The 19,140-nt window shown below is 42.8% G+C and overlaps 1 protein-coding gene across 2 annotated transcripts in view; it reads right to left on the bottom strand.

Annotated features, from left to right (window-relative positions):
* The window catches only part of LOC144595240 (cullin-5), a 56,335-nt gene extending 43,029 nt beyond the window's left edge, over positions 1-13,306 (bottom strand). Inside the window, exons 1-2 of one of the 2 annotated variants that reach the window (XM_078402478.1) lie at positions 12,872-13,306; positions 1,782-1,891 (exon numbers count right to left, since the gene is read on the bottom strand). In XM_078402478.1, the coding sequence (XP_078258604.1) occupies positions 1,782-1,891; positions 12,872-12,892 (131 nt within the window). In that variant the 5' untranslated portion in view covers positions 12,893-13,306. Of the gene's footprint in view, positions 1-1,781; positions 1,892-1,977; positions 2,110-12,871 lie in introns of those variants that run through there. The other variant, XM_078402479.1, reaches the window with a different exon arrangement.
* Between the last annotated feature and the right edge of the window lie 5,834 nt (positions 13,307-19,140).

Below are 19,140 nucleotides of genomic sequence, written 5' to 3' on the forward strand. Positions count from 1 at the left end.
TCCTGATAAGGTCGAGATTGGCTGCCTTGCACAGCCGAGGTGCCACATTTTCGGGGAGACTTCAAGTGGGCTCTCGTAATTTTGTCTGGATTTCAATGATTAGCGACTATTTCTCGCAGAACCCCTAGCGACCTCTCGCTGAACCCTCGTGTTCCGGGGACCCCGGTTGAGAAACGCTGCTATACATCGTTTATTTTCTTTTTTATTCTTTCTTTTTTTTCGATCCGATTTCTCCATTGGTAAACGCGATTTTGGCAAAGTGAAAATTTGCAGAAATCATGCAAAAAGCGCAGAAAATGGATTTTTTAAAACGCAGAAATCCGTGGAAACACGGAAAATTCGCATGCCTGGACATAATAATTACTGTGCTTTATTTGGACCACAGCAAGTCTGGATGCTTAAAATACAAAATACAAAACAATTACAAGTTGGGTTCCGCAAAATTTAAAATTCTGCACTGGAAAGAGTGCAGAGAAGATTTACAAGGATGTTGCCAGGACACGAGGGCCTGAGCTATAGGGGAGGGTTGAGCAGGCTAGGACTTTATTCCTTGGAGCGCAGGAGGCTAAGGGGTGATCTTATAGAGGTATATAAAATCATGAAGGGAATAAAAAGGGTGAATGCAGAGAGTCTTTTAACCAGAGAAAGCAAATCAAGAACCAGGGGACACAGGTTTAAGGTGAGAGGGAAAATAATTAATAGGAACTTAAGGGGCAACATTATCACTCAGAAGGGGTAGGTAAATGGAACGAGCTGCCAGAGTAGATAGTTGAGGCAGGTAGTATAACAGCATTTAAAAGACACTCAGACAAGTAAATAAATAGGAAAGCTTTAGAGGGAACGCGTAGAAAGGAACTGCAAATGCTGGTTTATACCGAAGATATTCACAATGTGTTGGTTTAACTCAGCGGGTCAGGCAGCATTCCTGGAGAAAAGGATGGGTAATGTTTTGGGTTGGAATCCTTCTTCAGCTGAAGAAAGGTTCCGCCCCAAAACTTCACCTATTCCTTTTCTCCAAAGATTTAGAGGGATATGAGCCAAATACAGGCAAATGGGACAAGCTTAGATAGGGCATCTTGGTCAGCATGGACAAGTTGAGCCGAAGGTTGCGTGTTTGTACTATAAGACTTTGACTGTAAAATTTAAAATTTGTCATCTAAACGCAGGGCCTTCACGTCCTCCTTAGGTGAACAGCTTCACTGAACAGTTATCATTCCAACCCAAAACATTAATTTCAATCTGATCAGATTTGCACCACTTCCTTCCACCAAGACATAGATAACCCATCAACACGGTACGGTAGCACAGCGGTAGAGTTGCTGCTTTACAGCGAATGCAGCGCCGGAGACTCAGGTTCGATCCTGACTACGGGTGCTGCACTGTAAGGAGTTTGTACGTTCTCCCCGTGACCTGCGTGGGTTTTCTCCGAGATCTTCGGTTTCCTCCCACACTCCAAAGACGTACAGGTATGTAGGTTAATTGGCTGGGTAAATGTAAAAATTGTCCCTAGTGGGTGTAGGATAGTGTTAATGTTACGGGGATCGCTGGGCGGCACGGACTTGGTGGGCCGAAAAAGGCCTGTTTCCGGCTGTATATATATGATATGATATGATATGATATGATATGATATATCATCCTTAATCTAAGAAATTGACGTGGGTCATGGGCTTGCTACACAGTCACGTACAAATGTAGCCCACTAAACTTGTGTCACCTCGTATGCAAAAAGAAAATGCTGTCCAATGCTTTTACTGTCTCAAATAAATTAGTGAAGTACTTACGAAAATAAGTCAAACCACTGCTGCTTCGTCACAGATTCCTGCCATAACAGCTTTAGGACAATGGGGCGCATAAGATCCCATTTGTCCTCAAACTGGAGGGAGCCTTTATTCTGTAAGAAATTAAAGAAAATAAGCATGAGCGCCTTTAATTATCACCAGTCTGAAGAAGGGTCTCGACTCGAAAAATCACCCATACCTCTCCAGAGATGCTGCTTGTCCCGCTGAGTTACTCCAGCGTTTTGTGTCTATCTTCGGTTTAAACCAGCATCCGCAGTTCCTTCTTACACATTAATCATTAAACTATTGATATTAGTATCCCGATGTACCAACAACCACTTTGCATGCTCTCTGGTTATGGATAAAAATTTGGATGAAATTGGTATTTGATACAAATTACAAATCAAAACTATCTTTAGATAATTGCAAGCTTCATAGGTTGAAGCCGGTGAAAACAGTCCATTCAACTGCTCCACCCCATCCCACTTAGTGGCAATCTCTATTTCCTCCCTTGGACGATAACTCAGCTAAACCACTCAACCTTGATGGACCAAGTTGTTTCTTGCCTTATCTTTCATCCATGACAAAGACCATCTATTTTGACCTGCATAACTTTACAAAGCATTTTGAAGTATTGTCCACATTAAAATATGTTGAATAAATATTGTTGTTCCGTTTCCTCTCTGCAGTAATTGACTCCCCAACTTCCAACTTCCCCAACTTTCCAATTAAAAATGCTCACGTTCTTATCCTTGTCCGTACTACTAACCACAATCAATACTGCACCTCTTCCCACCAGCTCCTGTTCCTCCTTCTTTAGTCTTTTGTGCACCTCCCTTTGGCCCCAACAACCATTTCTTCTGCGTTAAGCCATTTATATCCCATTCTCTGGAATTTCCAACTTAATTAATTATCCTTCTATCCATCTCATTCTCAAATTTAAAAACTCTCCTTTATGCCTCCCAACCTTCCCATTTTGGATTGGTGTTTTTTTCCTCTAAAGTACCTTCTGACAATTTAAGCATTATTGTTGCTTTATAACAACGCGTTATTGTTAATGGCTATTTATAGCATCAAATTATACCTTGCAGCAACATTGACACTCTTGCTTCCATGTTAAAATGATAATGGTGATATTGGTTCAAGCTGAACAGAGAAATTCCATTGATCCAGTTCTGATAGATGTTAAAGCTCCAATAGTTCTATCTGAAGGTTTTTAGATGCAGTCATTGCACAGTCATTGGTTGATAATTCGTACAACCTCAGAGATCAGATAAAATGAATTTATAAATCAGATACTATTTGTGGTCTTACCCTCTCTGTAATTTTTTTCCTCTAATCCTGTGCAGCTGAAAATATAAATTCAATGCGTCAGGAAAAACATGTTCATATTTAGATTCAATATCTCCATGGTACATGACGCTGTGCAATTGTTCAAAAGATAAATATTTCACGAGTTGTCATTCTTTATCCTCAACTATCCTGTGGACCACAAAGCTAGAAATTCAAATTATATTTCAAAATACGAATCTGTACATGTGACAATAATAAACCTAAACAGCCCTAGAAATAATGGATGCATTGGTGGTCACCTTGACAATTTCTTTACGGTCTGCAGCAATTTCTACACATTGGAGGGTGGCAAATGTAATACTACTATTTAAAAAAGGAAGAGGGGCAAGGGGAGAAAATAAACACAAAATGAGTGCAGCAAGCTGAACATCAGCAGTGGGGAAAATACTAGAATCTATTATAAAAGATGCAATAACAAAACACTTGGAAAGCATAAATGGTTGTGGCCAAAGGTAGCATGGACTAATGAAAGGGATTTCACACTTAACAAATTTATTGGCGTATCTTGGTGAGAATGTACCCAGGAGCATAGATAAGGAAGGACTGGTGGATGTGATGTATTTGGATTTTCAGAAGGCATTTGGTTAGATCCCACGTAAGGGGTTAATGTGCAAAAATAAACCACATGGTGACATTGGTTAACAGAAAAGAAACAGTAGGAATAAAGGGGTCTTTTTGTGGATGGTCGGTAGTCACAAGTGGGGTGCTCCAGAGATCATTGCCTGGGTCACAATTTGGATGATTTGGATAAGTGAAAAAAAAAAAGTAACATTCAGGTGACAAATAGCTGTGGTGTTGGGGGCCAAGATGTGAGTTGGGGGGAGGATGCAAACAGACTCTAACATGATTGAGACAAGTTGGGTTAGTGGGCAAATGCAAGACAGGTGCCATTTAATGTGGGTAAATAGGTTATTAACCAATACTAAAGCAGAAAGACTAATTATTACCTGAATGATAATAGATTGGGAAATGGGAGGTCCACTTTACACAAGTTGTTGAAAGCAAATGATCAGGTGCAGCAAGCAGTCAGGAAGACATTGTAAAAGGATGAGTAAAGGATATCTTGTGCAACTGTACAGGCAGGTGATGAGGCCTATCTGGAGTTGTGTGCGCAGTTTTGCTCTACTTATCAGAGCATGTTCATGGAGAGAGTACAACAAAATATTATTAAGATGATTTCTGAGACAATAGGACTGATATGTGAGGAGTTTCACTCAGGTAGGTCTACATTTACTAGATTTTAGTTGAATCCAAAATTGGCTTGGAAGGAAACAGAGGTAGTGGAGGGTTGTCATTCACATTAGAGGCCTGTGACCAGAGGGATTGATGCTGGATCCACTGGTTGTTTGTTATCCACGTTAGCAATTTGGATGACAATGTTATTAACATGATTTGTGAGTTTGTAGATGCCATCAAAATTATTGGTATAATGGACAGTAAAGGTTATCCAAGATTCCAAGAGGATCTACATAAACTGCAGAAGCGGGCCATCAATTGACAAATGGAATTTAATTTGGAGAAGTGCAAGGTATTGTAACCTGATAAATTAATCCAAGGCAGGATTTGCACAGTAAATGGCAGAGCTCTTGAGTATTGTAGAACAGTAATGAACGAGGAATACAGGTATTGGGGATTTCAGTCTGAAGAAGGGTCTCGACCCGAAACTTCACCCATTCCTTCTATCCAGAGATGCTACCTGTCCTGCTGAGTTACTCCACCATTTTATGTCTATAATACAGATATATAGTTCCTTCACAGTGGCAACACAGATGGGCAGGACGGTGAAGTAGGCGTTTGACAAGCTTCGCTTCATTGGTTAAAGCACTGAGCTCAGGAGTTTGGACATCATATTGCAACTATACAAATTGTTGGTGAGACCACACTTGGATTATCATGTGGATTTCTGTCCAGCTATCAGAACGATATCCTAAAAGTGTGTAGAAAAGATTCATGAGGATGTTACTAGGACTGGAAGGCTTTAGTTTTAAGGAGAGGCTGGAAAGCTGGGGTGTTATTCCTTGGACATAGGAAACTGATGGGGAGACCGTGGAGATATATGAGTGGCATCGATAAGGTAGTCACAGTCTTTTTCCCCCAAAGTAGGGATGCCTAAAACTAGAGGGCTTAGATTTCATGCTGTGTAATTCTATGAATGAGGCAGACAAGTTTCGACAGACATCTCAATTGGCATGGACGATTTTGGCCAAAGGGCATGTTTCTGTGCTGTTTTCTTTTATGACTCTGAATGAGAGGAATTTTTTATAGAAACCTATTAAATTCAAAACAAGACTACGCAAATCAGATACAGGGATAATATTCCTGATGGTCATGAAATCCAGAATCAAGGGCACAGCCTCAGAAGGGAAAAAAACGTTTTTATTATTGAGAATCTCAAATCCATGTATTAGGTGTACACAGATGCCCCACATAAATCAACTCAGTGATGTCTGTAAAAATCCACACCCCTGATATGAACGAGCTCCCATAATATTATTAAATTCAAATGTCCAACCATATATGTACATTCCTTTCTACAAGCAGCATAACATTTTCTTCTACTTTTAGCAATTGTTCTTATCAGTCTGTTGTGCTTGTGAGACCGTTTACTATACAATACTGTGGAAGGGACAGACTACCACACAAACCACCCAGCCTCCCCACCGCCAGTCATCTGTGGAAGAGTCTACAGTTTCCATTCACCTCAATTGCTATCTCAGAACACAAAAATCCAGAATAGAAGTCAGTCATCCTTGATCAGGAGGAACTGCCTAAGAAGTTGACGAACAGAACCAACTGAATAAAGCAATGTACAATGAGAAAGATGGTCCACACCACAGTTGCTACTGACTTCAAAGTCCAGGCTACAGCACAGATGGATGACAACATTCTGAGGAAAATTAGCTTTCTCTGAAGATTAGTGATTGCTGTCAAAGTGAAAATTAAGTTATAGAACAAATAAAAAAAATAACGTGGACTAGATTTGAGAAAACTGATACAACATTTGGGCTCCAAATACCTAATACCATGCTAAATTCATAAACACCAGTACAAAAAATAATGAAAAAGCTCTTATTAAGCAAGACCTTCATTGCTGATTTACTTCTCATTTAATTTGCTATCCTGGCATTGATTAGAAACCTTGGCATTTTGTATGCATATATAGTACACAAGCACAACTGGCAAGATTACACCGAACTTGCATTCCTAACTGTCCTTTTGAGAGGTGGCAGTGAACCACAACCTTGAGTCCTTTAGTCTAATTTTCGCCAGCCTGGTTTTATATGGCAAGGTCTATTAGCAACATGGTGGAGTGTGAATGTTGTGAAATGGTAAATGCCAACCAAAGAAGTTACTTTCGCCTTGAAGGTATCATACTTCAACGATGTTAGTATTGCCGTCATGAACTCATGGATGGTAGTACATCATTTTCCTGATGTATACTTTGTACATTGAAAAAGAGGAAGCCAGGAAAAAATAATTTGCTGCAAAATAGTCACTGTCTGACAAGCTTTTGTCAAACTAATAGTGTTTGTAGGTTTTGGTCAACAGTCATTGCCAAGACATTACGAACGGGGTTTTGGCAAGGCTGATGCTGTTGAATGCTACAACAGATGACAAGAGATGGTCATTGCCAGATAGCCCACATGTTTCATTTCACTCATTGGCCCATACCTGAACAGTCTCTATGTCTTGCTGCAAACAGACAAACTATTTCATTAGGAGTTACAAATTGAAGTGATGATGCCATCCAGCAAACGTTTTCAGTGGGACAGCAAGTGTAGTTCCATCTCCGGCAACCAGGGTTCAATCTCCAGCGCTGTTTGTGGGAAGTTTTTCATGTTCTCCTTGTAACACTGAGGGATTCCTTGAGTACTCCACTATTCTCCCCACAGTATAAAGATTTGCAGGTTCATAGGTTAATTAGCCAATATAAACGGCTTGCCTTGATTGCCCAAGATCAATGGGGAGTCCAAATTCCCATTGATTCTGGAAAATTGATGGGAAGCTGGAGAAAATAATATGGGATAAGAATAACTAAGTGCCTGATGGACAGCAAAGAACCTGTTCTAATTCTATGGCTCTCTAATTCCATAGAATGTCAATGATGAAGCAGCTGAAGAGGGTTAAACCTCAGAGTTAAATTTGCACCAATAGGCATCACCTTGGAGATGTCATGTGACTCCAATTCAGGATGAATATTCCCCTCAACTGAAAGCAATTTTACAGGGCTCTGATATCATATTCCATTAAATACTGCCCAATAACAAAATTCCACCAGTACTCATTTTGCAGTGAAGATGAGTGATTCAGGCAGAATCAAATAGGTACATGAGCAGATTATTGGCAAAAGGTGCCATTCGACAGTAATGTTAACAATGATGGACCAAATGAATCTGCAATTGCATTTGTCATGCTGAATGGTACCAAATATTATATGTTAAATATTATTTATTAAATATAGGGCACATCACCATTTCCTGATATCACCCAGATTGGCTGAAGTATGGATTCTGTGAAGAAAGAAGCCACACAAGGCAAAGATGGATCATCCGCTTGGCATATCTAGTTGGTGGCAAACACCAGTCTTGTCATTGGCATTCATGTGCTAAGCTACACCAGAGGACTCACTTGCTCGTGTTACTCACTCTTCTTGTCAAGTGTTTAACGGTCCATCAGCATTCACTATTTAACGTGTCAGGACTAGAAAACTATTATCTTAGATTTTTTTCTTATTATGGTTGTGCCCTTAGCTCCAGGATGCTTTTCTGCTGTTGGTCATGCATTAAGAATAAACATAAAACATTAAGAAAACATCATTATGGTTTAAACATGTGAGTTTATTTCACTCACATGTTTAAACCATAATGATGTCTTCTTAATGTTTTATGCTTATTCTTAATTGTTTACTGTATGTTCGTGTTGTTACTCGCGAGTGGAGCACCAAGGCACATTCCTTGTATGTGTACATACTTGGCCAATAAACTTATTCATTCATTCATTCAATATACTACAGTGGCACCTCTTTTTTAATAGGCTGACTACTGTTCTTGACGTGTTTGTCTGCCAATTTCACTGGTTTGAATAATAATGGCAGAGTAAGAGAAATGCCCAGTTAGGCCAGAAATTGCAACACACAATTTTGCTGCCATTGATGGCCCACAGTGACTCTAATGATGCGCTGTTAGATCTGTTTTGAATTCACTATCTTGTGAAAAAGTCGTCCCACTTTAAACACAGGAGGGTGTCTTCATTGCAGAGAGGACACCAGGATTGCATGGGGTTATTCCTTCAAGCACTAACATGGGTTGATCCAGTCACAACAGGAAGCTGGAGTATATCCTTGTGCCCTTCCTATCTTTGATGCTTCTTCCACGTGTTCAAAAATTAAGGGATAGCGACTGGTTGTAAATCAGGTTTCCTTCCCTTGTTTAACTTGATGCCTTAGAACTGCAGTGAGTCCTACAGTCTCAGGGAGACAGCAGAGTATTAATCCTCCCCTCCTTCGGTCCATGTCTGTACAAAACATGATGCCTACTTAAATGAATCACTTCTGCCTGCACATGCTCCATATCCCTCCATTCCCTGCATATTCAAGTATCTATCGAAAGGCCACTAAAACACCACTATCATATCTGCTTTTGCCCCGGCAGAGCATTCCAACACTTATCACTCTGTGTAAAAAAAACCTGCCCTGCGCGTCTACTTTAAACTTCCCCCCCTTGGCCTTAGAGCTATGTCCTCTGGCATTTGACATTCTAGCCTGGAAAAATGATCTAAAGAAGGGTCCTGACCCGAAACGTCACCTATCCTTTTTCTCCGGAGATGCTGCCTGAGCCCGCTGAGTTACTCCAGCATTTTGTATCTATCTTTGATATAAACCAGCATCTGCAGTTCTTTGTTTCAACTTTTTGGAAAATACATTTGACTGCCTACTCTATTCTCTCTGGATTTTATAACTTCCTTTGGGTCTCCCTTTAGCCTCCAACCATCCAAATTAGTCCATGGGGATATGGGGAGAGGCAGGAACGAGGTACTGATTGTGGATGATCAGCCATGATCACGGTGAACGGCGGTGCTGGCTCGAAGGGCCTACTCCTGCACCTATTGTCTATTGCCTAAGCTCTCCTTATAGCTAATACCCTTTAATTTGTGCTGAATCATGGTAAACCTATTCTGCATCCTTCCAAAACCCCACATCTTTACTGCAATGGAGCAAGCAAAACTGAATACAATACTGCAAATGAGGCCTAGCAAAAAGTTTTATAAAGTTGCAATACGACTTCCTGACTCGCAGACTCAACACCTCAACCAATGAGGACAAGCAGACTAATCATCATCTTTACCACCCTATTTATTTGTGTTGCGACTTTAGGGTAGAAATTGACTTGTGCCATTAACTGTATATTTTCTCCTTACATTTTACCCCCCAAAGTTCAGCACCTCACACTTGCCAGGATTAGACTTTTTCTGCCCTTATCTGTAACTGATCTATATCATGTTGTATCTTTTGACAGTCGTCTTCATTGTCCTTACCTCCACCAATTTTTGTGCCATTTACAAAAGCACTAACCAACCCATCCACATTTGTGTCCAAGGCACTGATACATATCACAAACAGAGGTACCAGCATCACAGACCTCTAACCAGAATAACAACTTCCACCACTCCCCTCTGCCTTTTAAGGGTAAGCCAGTTCTGAATTCAAACTATTATACACTTGTATAAGATCACCTCTCAGGCTCATTACTCCCATAGAATAAAGTCCTAGCCTGCCAAACGTTTCTGTATAGCTCAGCCCCTCAAGTTCTGGCAACATCTTGGTAAATCTTCTCTGTACTCTTTCCATCTTAACAGCATCTTTCCTTTAACATGGTGACTGAACACAATACTCCAAATGAAGCCTCACCAACATCGTGTGCAACTGTAACATAACATCCCAACTTCTCAACTCAATTCTCTGACTGATGAAGGCCAGCAGCCCAGCCTTCTTCAGCATCCTATCTATCTGCGATGGAACAATATATCTGTGTCCAAGATCCCTCTGCTCTACCAGGCATAAAGACATAAAGTATCATTGAAAATCATTGAAACTATGAAGGTCTTGTGCTAGTTTGGCTTCCCAAAATGCAAAACCCCACACTTATCTGAATTAAACTCCATTAGCCATTCCTCTACCCACTTGCCCAGCTGATCAAGATTCTGCTTTTAATTCTTGATAAGCATCTTCACTGTCTACGATATCACCTATTTTAGTGTCTAACCACCTATTTTAGAGTCAAAGTTACATTACACTGGACTGCATTTAAACACACATACATTGACATCTGCATTTATTCCATGATCTTTCTTACGGCTGACTTTGAGCAACAAATACAAATCTTGTCCAATTTTCTTGCCGTAATATCTATCATCAGCAAATTTGAATATTTGAGTATTGTTAAGTGGCATACAGTTTATTTAACCAGGGTTGCCATAATCACATTCCGTACAACCTCATGACGAGGACTGAACTTTAGATATGTATTAAAAGTAATGTTTCAAAACATATTATCCCATGAAACATGAACATATTTTTGAAGTAGTTTTGAAATTTATTGAAAACACGTAGAATGCAATTTGTTTAGAGAACAGAATTATTTCAATGTATTAAGTTTAAGTTAAATAGAGTTCTAACTTGAGATTCATATATTTCATTAAGAAAAATCAGTTTGAAAAGCAAAACTTTCTTATATGCACAACAGATCTTTTTGCCCCCATTTTACTGCTGATCATAACATGCACCCTACACGTAAAAAGTGTCACCCAAAATACTCTCTTGATGATCAGCAGCATGCCTGATATACATTTTTTATATTATAAACACAAAATTAAGGGGAAATCATCTCATTGTTCAATTATAAATGTTGCCCACTGGGAGTTAGATGGTATTTGATGAAAACATTGTGCATGTTATAACATTAGTGTGTATTGTTAGGTACAGGTTTATTTGCAGGTGTAGTAGCAACGATGGAATAATTAAAATGAATACAAAGAATCACATAAACATTATGTTACTGATTAAAAAAGACACAAAATGCTGGAGTAACTCACTGAGTCACGCAGCATCTCTGGAAAACATGAATAAGTGATATTTCAGGTCAGGCCACCTTGTTCACATTTCCATGTTATCCGCTGCTTGACCTGCCAAGTTACTCCGGCATTTTGTCTTTTTTTGTAAACCAGCATCTGCAGTTCCTTGTATCCACATTATGTACATTTCACTGCACATCGTGTATGTGTATGTGACAAATAAACTTGACCTGACTGAGCGTCACTTAAGTCTGATTGCATTTTTGTGTGGAAAATCCAATACTTTAAAACAGAAAGAAACCTTGCATAGCTGCATTCTAAACCATTCAGTGTATATACACAAGGGATGCCAGCAAGGATGTAAATTGTATTCTCAGTTGCCTAAGAACATTATGAATAAACCTTTGATCTTACCTTAATCTAAATTTAAACAATCCAAATTTAAGTTTCTGTTGTATTATTTCTACTAGCCCAACATCAATACAAAATAAAAATATAAAAATACATAGGTCAGTCATAGCAGTTAAGGGAGTGCAGACTCCAAATACTTGGTTCTACTGTTATATCTGTTTGAAATTTATATCCTCTCTCCTTTATCCTTGGCTTTAATCCACTTAACTGCCATTATTTGATTATGGTGTTTACCCAAAATGTTCTTCTATTCTTCCAAGATGCTGATTAATGCAGCGTTTCTAGTTATTTCTTCGATAATTTAAGGAAACACTATATTGGCATAATAAAACGCATTTCTGTATTGTAACTCTTCTATCTAAACTGTAAATAACAAATTAACTCTTAAAATTCACCTGCCACTTTATCGCTACGAGGGGAAGTTGGATTCAAGAATCTATTACTCAAATTAGAGAAACTCACTTCCTAATAACGAGCGCCAGACTTGGCATTTGCATCGACCTCAATTCATACCATAAATCCAAAATTACTCGTTAAATTTGAAACCCCATGTACAAAATCACCACCAGTCTCTGTTCGACACCACTGGTCATAAGCAAGGCTAAGGCAGGTCGACCGCCCCACACACCCGCAGAACTATCAGAGAGGGGAGGGGAGGGGAGGCCTTTAAAGTGATATTTCTCCTTTCCGTTCAGCCTTTCCCCCCCACGACCTGACCGTTCACTGGCTGGAACCCTGGGCCCATTAGATCAGTGGACCCGCTGCTTGCCACACAATCTGCTCATCTACAAGCTGATCAGAGGCCGGGCCTGACCGGGGAGCTGCGGCCGTGAGCCGGGCCGGTGCAGTCGGAGGGGGCCCGTGAGCCGGGGCGGTGCGGTGCAGTCGCAAGGGGGCCGTGAGCCGGTGCGGTCGCAGGGGGCCGGTGCAAGGGCCGGGCGGTGCAGTCGCAGGGGGCCCGTGAGCCGGGGCGGTGCGGTGCAAGGGCCGGGGACGGTGCAGTCGCAGGGGGCCCGTGAGCTGGGGCGGTGCAGGGGACGGTGCAGTCGCCGGGGCGGCCGTGAGCCGTGGCGGTGTGGTGCAGGGGTCGGTGCAGTCGCAGGGGGCCCGTGAGCCGGGCGGTGCGGTACAGGGGCCGGGGCGGTGCAGTCGCAGGGGGGCCGTGAGCCGGGGCGGTGCGGTGCAGGGGCCGGGGACGGTACAGTCGCAGAGGGCCCGTGAGCCGGGGCGGTGCAGTCGCCGGTGCAGGGACCGCTTACCTTTAGCAGATTAGACGCCATATTAAACTTTGCCGAGTCCCTTGCAGCCGCTCGCGAGATTTCAGGCAGAAGGTAGAGAGAGGGAGGGAGGGCGAGAAACTTCTAAAGTGACAGAAGATGTGAAGGGAGAAAATGTCCTCGGTGCAAAATAAATACCCGTCACATTGTCACGGCGGACGGGCCCGGCCGGGAGCGCAGCGGCGGCGCTTCTCTAACTCCAAACAGAATCCTTATTGTTTATTTCCCTCCGACCGTTATTTGTTTTTACTTTCTGCTCGGTCTAAAGTTAGCTCGGCGTTAACAGAGCCATAACAGGCCGGTTCATGTGATTGCTCTCTTCCCCCACCTCCTGCCGACAGCGGGCAGCGACGGCGCCGCTACTTTAGCCGCGCAGCCCTCGGCCGCCGCGATCACCTCCCTCCCCTGGGCGGTGGCGGTGGCGACGGCGGCTGCTCAGCAGCGCCCCCACGCTCTCGGAGGACGGCGTCTCCACCCGAAATCGCCTAACCACGTCCCCCAGAGATGCTGAGTTACTCCAGCACTTTGTCTTCATTGTAAACCAGCATCCGCAGTCCCTTGTGCCTCCAAAGATGCTGCCTGCCCCCTGAGTGACTCCAGCACTTTTGTGCCTTTATTTTTGTAAACCAGCACCTGCAGTCCCTTGTGCTTGTAGAGATACTGCCCAACCCACAGTCACTCCAGCACTTTATTTATAGACAATAGGTGCAGGAGTAGGCCATTTGGCCCTTCAAGCCAGCACCACCATTCAATTTACCTCCCTTCACACCGGTCACTATTGGCCCTGACCTTACTCTTATCCCTTCTTGAACTTTCCTTCCCATTAATTCGGGAGTCTTTTGCAATTTTTCCTGTATTCGCTTCCCCTTTAACTCCATCTTTATACTCCCAATTTGTCAACTCCACCCGCCCCCCCCCACCCCTTACTTTAAACCCACACATGAGGCACTAGCAAATTTGCCTGCCAGAACGTTGGTACCCTTCCAGCTAAGGTGTAACCCATCGCTTTTGTACAGGTCACCCCTACCCCAGAAGAGGTCCCAGTGGTCTATAAATCTAAATCCCTGCTCCCTGCACCAGTCCCACAGCCATACATTCATATCCCCTATCTCCCTGTTCCTGCCCTCACTAGCACGAGGTACAGGAAGCAATCCAGAGATAACCACCCTAGAAGTCCTGCTTTTCAGTCTTCTTTTTTCTTTTGTTGTAAACCAGCATCCGCAGCCGCTTGTATCTACGCTCTTCTCTTGCTCCCGGCCACCCTGTGAACTGTGGGGATATGAAGAACGACTTGAAATTGGAGAATTCACTGCTCACACCGTTGGGTTGCAAGTTACCCAAACACGACAACCTCCAGCTGTTATCAGGCAACTGAACCATTCTAACACCAATTAGAGAGCGTCCTCACCTATCACATACCTCATTGAAGAACCTCGGACTATCTTTAATCGGACTTTAGTGTAGTCCATCTTGCACTAAACTTTATTCCCATTATCCTGTATCTGTCTACTGTGGACAGCTTGATTATAATCATGGATATAATCTTTTTGCTGACTGGATAGTGTGCAACAAAAAGCTTTTCACTGTACCTTGGACTACATGACAATAAAATAAACTAAATACATTTACTTGGGGGCAATGTTTTTGTCTGCACTATTTATATTGAACTTTTTTTGTAATTTATTATGATGTTCACAGAGTACTTTGTTTACATTATCCGTTGTGCTGCTGCAAATAAGAATTTCATTGTATAGGAACTACAATTGCTGGTTTACACCGAAAGTAGACACAAAATGCCTGAGTAACTCAGCGGAACAGGCAGCATCTCTGGATAGAAGGAATGGGTGACGTTTTGGGTCGAGACCCTTCTTCAGACCTTCTTGATCTCGACTCGAAACGTCACCCATTCCCACTAATAAGAATTTCATTGCTCTGTTTCAGGACATATGACAATAAAACACTCTTGACTCTTGGATTAATAAATATCACTTCATGCAACAGGGAGATGCAGGTGCTAGAAACCTGAGCAAAACCTCAAAATGCTGCAAGAACTCTGCAAGACAGGCAACATCTGAGAAGGGAAATGGACAGAGGATGATTAAAGGCAGCATTACACAAGATACGAAATTATGCTACCTGACTCATTGAGTTACACCAGCTCTTTGTGTCTTATTTTGTAAACTAGCAGTTCCTTGTCATGAGACAAATTTTCAAGTCAAGACTTCTTCGGACTGATTGTAGTTGGAGGGGAGAAAATTGGAAAAGAAAGGTGGGGATTGGACAAAGCCTGGCAAGTGATAATTTTAAGTAAAACACAGTGCTTGAGTCACTCACCAGGTCAGGCAGCACCAGTGCGGGGAATACCCGAGTACCCAAGCATTTTGTGTTTTGCTCGGGATTCCAGCATCTGCAGATCACTATGAGGTTATAATTCGTAATTTCCCCCACCCCTTTTCCAGTATTCCCTGGTGTACACTAATTTCTCCCACTCTTCCCCCTCCGCACCTGGTCTTCCTTCATTCATACACACATTTTCCATTCCCGAGACCCTAATTTCACTTTTATCCCCCTTTCTCCTTTCTTCCCCTTCCCCCCCCCCCCCCCCCCCATATCTCCTGGGTTTACAGTTCACTCCTCTCCTGATCCAAGACCTTTTTGTCTCATTTGACATTTACTCTACTCATCTGCCGCACAAGGCAATAGTGGTGCAGCGGTTGAGTTGATGCCTTACAGCGCCAGAGATTGGGGTTCAATCCTGACTATGGATGCTGTCCATACAGTGTTTGAACGTTCTCCCTGTGACCGTGTGGGTTTTCTCCTGGTGCTCTGATTTCGTCCCACACTCCAAAGACATACAGGTTTGTAGGTTAATTGGCTTCTGTAAAATTGTAAATTGTTCCTAGTGTATACGATGGTGCTAGTGTACAGTGTGATCGCTGGCCGGCATGGACGTGGTGGGCCAAAGGGCCTGTTTCCACATCGTATTTCTAAAGTCTAAACTTAAGCAAAAAAATGCAGATAACCAGTTTGTATCAGAACTGGCCAGTCGTAATGAAAGATCCTCAAACTCTGTTAACTCAGTTTTTGCTTCTCCACTGATGCGTCTTGCTGGATATGTTCAGCATTCTCCTTTATTTTAGATTTCCAGCAACTGCAGTGTTTTGCATCTTGTGGTTCTAGCAGCTGTGTTTCTCTATCTCGCCTGTCCTCGTTCGTCTTTCTTCTGTCTCCATCAACTCCATGGACCAGCTGCTTTTAACAACTTTCATCACCATCTCTCAACCGCCATCAACACCATTTATGGTAATCGGTTCATCTGGTTATACTGTGCAAGCCCCAAAGACCCAGTGGCTTATGTCCCCTTTTTCACATGTTCATGGGCATGCCAAGAATGCAGGCTGTATAGAGCCCGTGGAAAGTAAGTCAGCACAAATTGGGCTTCAAAGTCAAGACAAGTGATCAAATCAAAAATATAGAAGTGAAACTCAAGCAAACCATACCCAAGATTAAAAAAAGGAATCATAAAATAAACATCAACAGTTGCATTTAATAAAAAAACATTGTTTTTCTCTCCACAATGTTGACTGACCTGTTAAGTACATAAAATATTTTCTTTATTTTTGTATGATTGTTATACTATCTTATCAAAGTAAAATGTCTGGAGGTGCTTTACAGAGTATAAAACAAAAGTTAATACTGAATCTCTTTTTCATTGGCAGAGTCATCCAATGAGGTCACAGGCTGAAAGGTTTCAGCAGTATCCACCCAGTCCAGCGATCACCCATACAGTAGATCTATCCTGCACACCAGGGACAATTTACAGAAACCGATTAACTTACAAACCTGTACATCTTTGGAATGTGGGAAAAAACCGGAGCACCCAGTGAAAACCCATGCAGTCACAGGGCATTTGAACAAATTCCGTACAGACAGCACCCGTAATCACGATCAACCCAGGTCACTGGCGCTGTAAAGCAGCAACTCTACCACTGTGCTGCCAAATTGCCCTTGCATCTAAAGATATGCCAGTTGATTGATTAGCTAGTGTAAATTACTCCATGGTGTAAGTAAATAGTACAAGAATTAAAGTTGAGTTGATGGGAAGTGGGAGACAATAGCTGCAGACATACTGCAAATGAGGACTCTGTGGGAGCTGGCATGCACCAAATGGCCTCCTTTTATGATCTAGATTCTAGAATGTAAACTCAGCTGCCCATATCCTAACTTGCATCTGCCTTGCAATTGCCACTTTGTTGGCTGAACAGCCTTCATTGGGTCCCAGTCGAGCAATTCATAAATTTTAAAACGTTGGTCTTTGTTTTATAATTCCTTCATGGTCTTGCTGATCCTGTTCTCTTTCTCACTAACATCCTTCCGCCCAAACACCCTGCGATCATTGCATTCCACTAGCTCTCTCTTGTGCATACTTGACTTTAGTTCTTTCACATTTGCCATTTGTGCCTTCAGCTGTCAAGATCCCATGCTGTGGAATTCCCACCCTCAGCCTTTTAGGCTCTCCACCCATCATTCTTCAAGACTCTGCTAAAACCTGTCTGACTCACAAAATAAAAACGAGATTCAGTGTTAACTTTTGTTTGATACTCTACGTTCCCCCTTTCCTATCCACTCCATCCAGGTGCGCACCCATTTCTCCCACTATTCCACCCCCTCTTTCCCCGTCCCCTTCCACCTTAATCCTTTATTTCCTTCAGATTTCTCTCCTCTTCTCTCTTTATCTGACACCCTTTTGTCTCCTTTTCCTTTCTGGCCTTTGTCCATCCATTTACTATTCTGAAATTCCCTCACCTGTATTCACTTATCATTTGCCAGGCTTTGTCCCGCATCCACTTCTTTTCCAGCTTTATGCCGCCTCACACTAGTCAGACTGAAAGCAGCCAACCCAAAACATTGCCTATCCACATCCTCCAGAGATTCTGCCTGACCCTCTGATTCACTCCAGCACCTGGTGTTTAAAAAAAAATATTGCACTTGACCTGACTTCAATCACCTTCTCTCGCATGCAGCCTGCAGCGACACGAAGCGGCAGAGCAGCGGTAGAGGATATCGGCACATCACCTGGCCAGGACAAGCCCTGCAACAGCCTGGGGCTTACCTGGATCGGGGGCGCTCCAGTATTTCCAGCATGACGACCGGTCTTTGGACTTTTCTTTGCAAACAGCGCCAAAATATGGCAACTGTACATTTGTGGGTGGTGCAAAAGAATTTCACTGTGCTGTGCATCCATGATAATAAAGAACCATGGAAACACCCCGAACCAGTGTCACCACCAGGACAAAGGCCTATATGGCCATTAAGACTCAAAAGTATTTAAAGCAAATTTCAGACTTGAAGGCTACAAAATGGTGCCCAAAACTCTTGTTTATAGACTCAGTGCGGTCCACTATCTTACACTCTTATTTTTAGTATGATTGTGCCCAATGTATAGCTGGATTGTCACTGATCTGTATGCAAAAATAAATTCCACAGTATTTGGGTACACGCCAGTACTATAAAGTACCATTGAACCATTGATACCCAAAGTCTCGCCGATTTATCTACGCTGCTTGGCCCCCATCATCCTAGAGGTGTCGCTGTTGATGGTAGTCTCCCGATGGTGGACGTAATGTACCTTGGCTCTCCGCTCCGGCTGATTAATGTGTACGCCTCACCCGTGCTGAGCGGATGGCCGGCTGTTCTCCAGCAGCTCCCACCACTGCTGGCCACTTCCCAGCCGCTCGTTCTGGCCGGTGACTTCAACTGCATCACCAATGCAGCTGGACGATCCGGCAGTGCCAACCACAGACTGGACAGTACCTCCAAGCTCCTGATGGAATGGTCAAAGACGCAAAGCTGCGCGACGCCTTCAGCGATCCTGCAGGCGGGTCCCAGGCGCGGTTCACCTGGTCGAGACCAGACGGTTCAGCCCGGTCCCAGGTAGACTTCCTCTTCAATAGACAATAGGTGCTGGAGTAGGCCATTCGGCCCTTCGAGCCAGCACCACCATTCAATGTGATCATGGCTGATCATGCTCAATCAGTACCGCATTCCTGCCTTCTCCCCATACCCCCTGACTCCCCTATCCTTAAGAGTTCTATCTAGCTCTCTCTTGAAAGCATTCAGAGAACTGGCCTCCATTGCCTCCTGAGGCAGAGAATTCCACAGATTTACAACTCTGACTGAAAAAGTATTTTGTCATCTCTGTTCTAAATGGCCTACCCCTTATTCTTAAACTGTGGCCCCTGGTTCTGGAC

This window comes from Rhinoraja longicauda, chromosome 7, assembly GCF_053455715.1.
Source record: "Rhinoraja longicauda isolate Sanriku21f chromosome 7, sRhiLon1.1, whole genome shotgun sequence".
Classification (NCBI taxonomy): Eukaryota; Metazoa; Chordata; class Chondrichthyes; order Rajiformes; family Arhynchobatidae; genus Rhinoraja; species Rhinoraja longicauda.